At 51.5% G+C, this 4,163-nt stretch overlaps 1 protein-coding gene across 1 annotated transcript; it reads left to right on the top strand.

Annotated features, from left to right (window-relative positions):
- The first annotated feature begins 1,094 nt into the window (after positions 1-1,094).
- Positions 1,095-3,844, top strand: NR0B1 (nuclear receptor subfamily 0 group B member 1). The gene is made up of 2 exons (XM_066571656.1): positions 1,095-1,849; positions 3,451-3,844. The coding sequence occupies exons 1-2, from the start codon at positions 1,300-1,302 to the stop codon at positions 3,693-3,695; spliced, it is 795 nt and encodes a 264-aa protein (XP_066427753.1). The 5' UTR covers positions 1,095-1,299; the 3' UTR covers positions 3,696-3,844.
- Positions 3,845-4,163: the final 319 nt, after the last annotated feature.

The raw sequence follows: 4,163 nt of genomic DNA, 5'->3' as shown, positions 1-4,163 counted from the left end.
AAGGTTCTTCCAGATCACATGAACCAGAAAATGTTTCTGTTTTAGCCCATATGCAGGAGATAGAAGTAATTTCATTTTCTGTAGTGTTTATCCACTCTGCTGCACACACTTTTATTTAGCCCAGCTGAGAAGGTGTTTATTTTTCATTCAAGAATCCATATTTGTCAATCATGAGTCCCCTGTCCTTCCTGTGTAAACATCAAGGCCTGGAGGGATGGGAGGATTCCTTGCTTTGGAGTTCATATGACACTTGGAGGACATGGGTCACAGAAAAGTAAATATCTAAGAGGAGGGATTCATGGAGAAGCAGAGCCTGAAGGGATAATGCAAACGGATGGAACAAAATGACATCAGAAAGATGGGCCAGGTGCTGACAGGCAGAGCAGGGGAATTATTGATGGGAGTGGTTCCATGGGGGATCCCAGTGGGTGCTGCAGCTGCACCAGCCCCAGGGCACCCTGACAGGTCCTTGTTTGCAACCCTCACAGAGCACCCATTTGGGCAGGGACGTGTCCGACTCTCCCTCCCGCACGGCAGCACTGTGCAGTTCATTTGGCACACAAGGCATCACTCCTTAGGGCAGGCATTGACAAAAGTCCTCGATGTCATTGGTGGGGTCACCTTTTTGCCCTCCGGCGGGAATTTAACAATTTGGCCCAATTCAGCCCTCCTTTCTTCACCAATACACCCTTTCTCTCTCCTCCCGAGACCTCTCGGGTGCTTGTGAAGGCAGTGGGGCCGGTTCTCATTTCTCGGTGGGGTCCCGCAGGGGCGGGAGCCGCTCCCTACAGTAGCAAAACGCGAGAGCAGCAGGAGCTTCCCTGCCCTGCCTTGCCCTGTCGAAGCATCCCGGGATAACATCAGCCGGGATGGGACTCGGAAAGAGGGGCCGGGAAGGGACATCCCGCGGCCCCGCGCTGGGCGAGGAGGCTGCAGTTTGCCGCTGGTCGCGCCGCAGCCTGCGGGCAGAGGCGGCCGGCTCGCCGGCTCCCCCCGGGTATCGCTGTCTCAGGGAAGGAGGAGGAGGGTTTGGTTATTTTTTTCATCTCCCCTCCTCCCCCCCGCCTCTTTTCCAGCCAGTAAAGAGTGTCTGCCCCTTTGAACGGCCGGCACAGCGCCTGCGGCTGCACACACACACACACACACACACAGACACGCACACACCCCCGCCGGCTATAAATAAGTTACGGAGCCGGGCAGAGGGCGAGCGGTGCGCGTCTGCCGGCGGGAGCAGGAGGCCGGGACCGCCCCGCCGAGCCTCCCCGGCTCAGCCCGGCCCCCGCCGGACCCGCGGGTGCCATGGCGTGCCGCTGCTGCGCGGAGGGCCGGCGGCACAGCAGCATCCTCTACAGCATCCTCCGCAGCCAGGAGGAGCGGGCGGCGCCGGCGGCCGGGCCGGCGCCCCGGGGCTGCCCGTGCGGGTCGCGGCGGAGGGTGGCCCTGCGGAGCCCGCAGGTGGCTTGCAAGGCGGCCTCGGCCGTGCTGGTGAAGACGCTGCGCTTCGTGCAGAACGTGCCCTGCTTCCAGGAGCTGCCGCTGGAGGAGCAGCTGCTGCTGGTCCGCAGCTGCTGGGCGCCCCTGCTGCTGCTGGGGCTGGCGCAGGAGCGGGTGCACCTGGAGACGGTGGAGAGCGCGGAGCCCAGCATGCTGCAGCGCATCCTCACTGCCCGGCAGCACGGCGAGCGCCCACCGGCACCGGCACCGGCACCGGGCCGGCCGCACCACGGCCCGCACCTGCCCTCGGCCGGCGAGATCCAGGCTATCAAGGGCTTCCTGGCCAAGTGCTGGAGCTTGGACATCAGCACCAAAGAGTACGCTTACCTCAAGGGGACGGTGCTCTTCAACCCGGGTGAGTGGCCGGGCGGGCAGCGGGGTCTCTCTGCCACAGGGGAGAGCCCGCTTGCATCCCCAGGGAAGCGGGGCAGACCCGGGGCTTTCCGCGGGGTGAGAAAGGTGCTGGAGGAGAGGGACGCGGAGCAAAGTTTCACCTTCTGCCCCCTCCGCAAGACCCCGGCCGCAGGCAGGGAGGGAGTCCGGCTGCAGCTCGGTCTGGGGTCCGGAGGGCTGGCGCTTTCCACAGATGCTTTCCACGAACAAAGCGAATTCCAGGCGCCTGGCAGTCGGTTAGAGAAGGCTGGGAGACAGCAGAGGCTCCTTGCTCGTTTCCCTGGAGCTGCGGGATCTCTCCTGCCCGGCCCGAGGGGAGCGGCTCTGCCCGTGCCGTGCCCGGAGATCTGCGCGCCCCGCAGGGCAGGGAAGGCTTGGGGCTTCCAGCAGCAAAGTGCTGCTGTGGCTTTGGGTGTAGCACTTATGATCGGGGTATTATTACTTTTTTTTTTTTTTTTTTTTTTTTTTTTTTTTTTTGCCGTCTCTCTTTGTGGAGAATCCCATAGATGCAGCTCTACCAAGTGACTTATTATCGCGTTGTTGACTGACCTGGAAGGCGGTCAGGCTATGGCAGGCTGGATATGGCACTTCCCAAGTGTGGCAGTATCCTGTGAAAGCGGGACAGGCTCTGCTGGTGCTCCCGCTGCCAAACTGGGAGTTATTGATGGTTAGGTTCCTGTAGTGGTACTTTGCATTTATCATCCTGCTTTTGTAGCTTTGCTTTCTATACAGATAAGAGAGAAAAGTTACAATAGTTAAGGCGAAGCTTATGTTACATAAGTCAAATTTGGAAGCTGGTCTAATGCAAAAAGACAGAGGCATTGTCCTGGAAGGAAAAATTTCTTCTCTGGAAGGGTGGCCAAGCACTGGAACAGGCTGTCCAGGAAAGTGGTTGAATCACCATCCCTGAAAGTGTTCAAAAATGTGTAGATATGTTCCTTGGGAGAATGGTTTAGTGGTGGACCTGGCAGTGTTAGGTTAATGGCTGGACTCAGTGATCTTGGAGGTTTTTCCACTCAAAATGATTCTATGGTCACATAAAGCCTTAATTCTGCACCTTCCATCTTTCAGTATCCTTACTGTCATTCATTGGGAAACTTCCTGTCTCCTGCTGGAGTCAGTACTTCTTGCCACTTATAAATTGGAGTAGAAGCAGTAGTCAAAAGAAGCCTTAAATGTAAACAATGCATTTTTGCAGAAGTGAAAAATTGAAAAAGTTATTTTTCTTGTCTTCCCTGCTGTAATGGTGTTTTGGAGAGCATTCTTCAATCAAAGTTTTTATCAACTAATTTGTTTAACACCTAAGTGAATGTTGACAAACATCATGTTTTAGGTTTGTGAAGAAGAGTATTAAATATACAGAAAACCAGTATGATAAGAATTTGACCCGTCCAATAAAATTTGGCATGTTGGCTTTGCATATAGGAAGTCCTCTAGCAATTTAATTTGCTTCTTTCCTTGAGTGATAATTACAGTCTGTGAGCTGTTAGGAGTTGTTCTGTAAGAATAATATTGTTTTATAAACAAAAATATATAAACAAAATAATTTATTTTTCTTTTCAGATCTACCTGGACTGCAGTGTACTCAGTACATTGAAGGATTGCAGAGGGAAGCACAACAAGCTCTAAATGAACATGTCAGACTCATTCACAGAGGTGATGAAGCCAGATTTGCCAAGCTGAATGTTGTTCTCTCCTTGTTAAGATCTATTAATGCTAATGTGGTTGCTGAATTATTCTTCAGGCCCATCATTGGAGCAGTGAACATGGATGACATGCTTTTGGAAATGCTTTGTGCAAAATTATAATTAAAATTATAAAGGTGTGTAAAATAATGACAAGAAGTCCGGTGCAAAGGAAGCCCCAGAGCAGGATAGTGTAAAGTATTGTAAATAAACTAACTTATTGTTTTTACATAGATAGTATTTTTGTATTCCATAATAAAATATTCTTCAAATTCTGGAAGTAATTTTTATTAAACACAGTGGTTTTGGAATAAGGTTATGCTCATCAGAACAAGCTTTAAGGTTGTAGAGAATGTTCATATCCAAAGCTGACAGGCTGTTCTTTTACCATGCCTCTAGAATAAAGAACATATTTACTATATTGTACTTTCAAGGTGAGTAATCCCTGGCTTTTCAAAATAAGCAGAGTCTTGCTGCTATTCTTATTACTTCTATTGACTTTAAAGGGTCAAATCTGTGAAGGTTATTAAATATTCACCCAAGGTTTTCTTCCATATGGGGAATATGTGTTAGGAGTATTTTGAGGCTTAA

The sequence above is a fragment of the Molothrus aeneus genome, chromosome 2 (genome assembly GCF_037042795.1).
Source record: "Molothrus aeneus isolate 106 chromosome 2, BPBGC_Maene_1.0, whole genome shotgun sequence".
Lineage (NCBI taxonomy): Eukaryota > Metazoa > Chordata > Aves > Passeriformes > Icteridae > Molothrus > Molothrus aeneus.
Note: the sequence above shows the minus strand (reverse complement) of the source record. Positions and strands in the feature narration are given on the sequence as shown.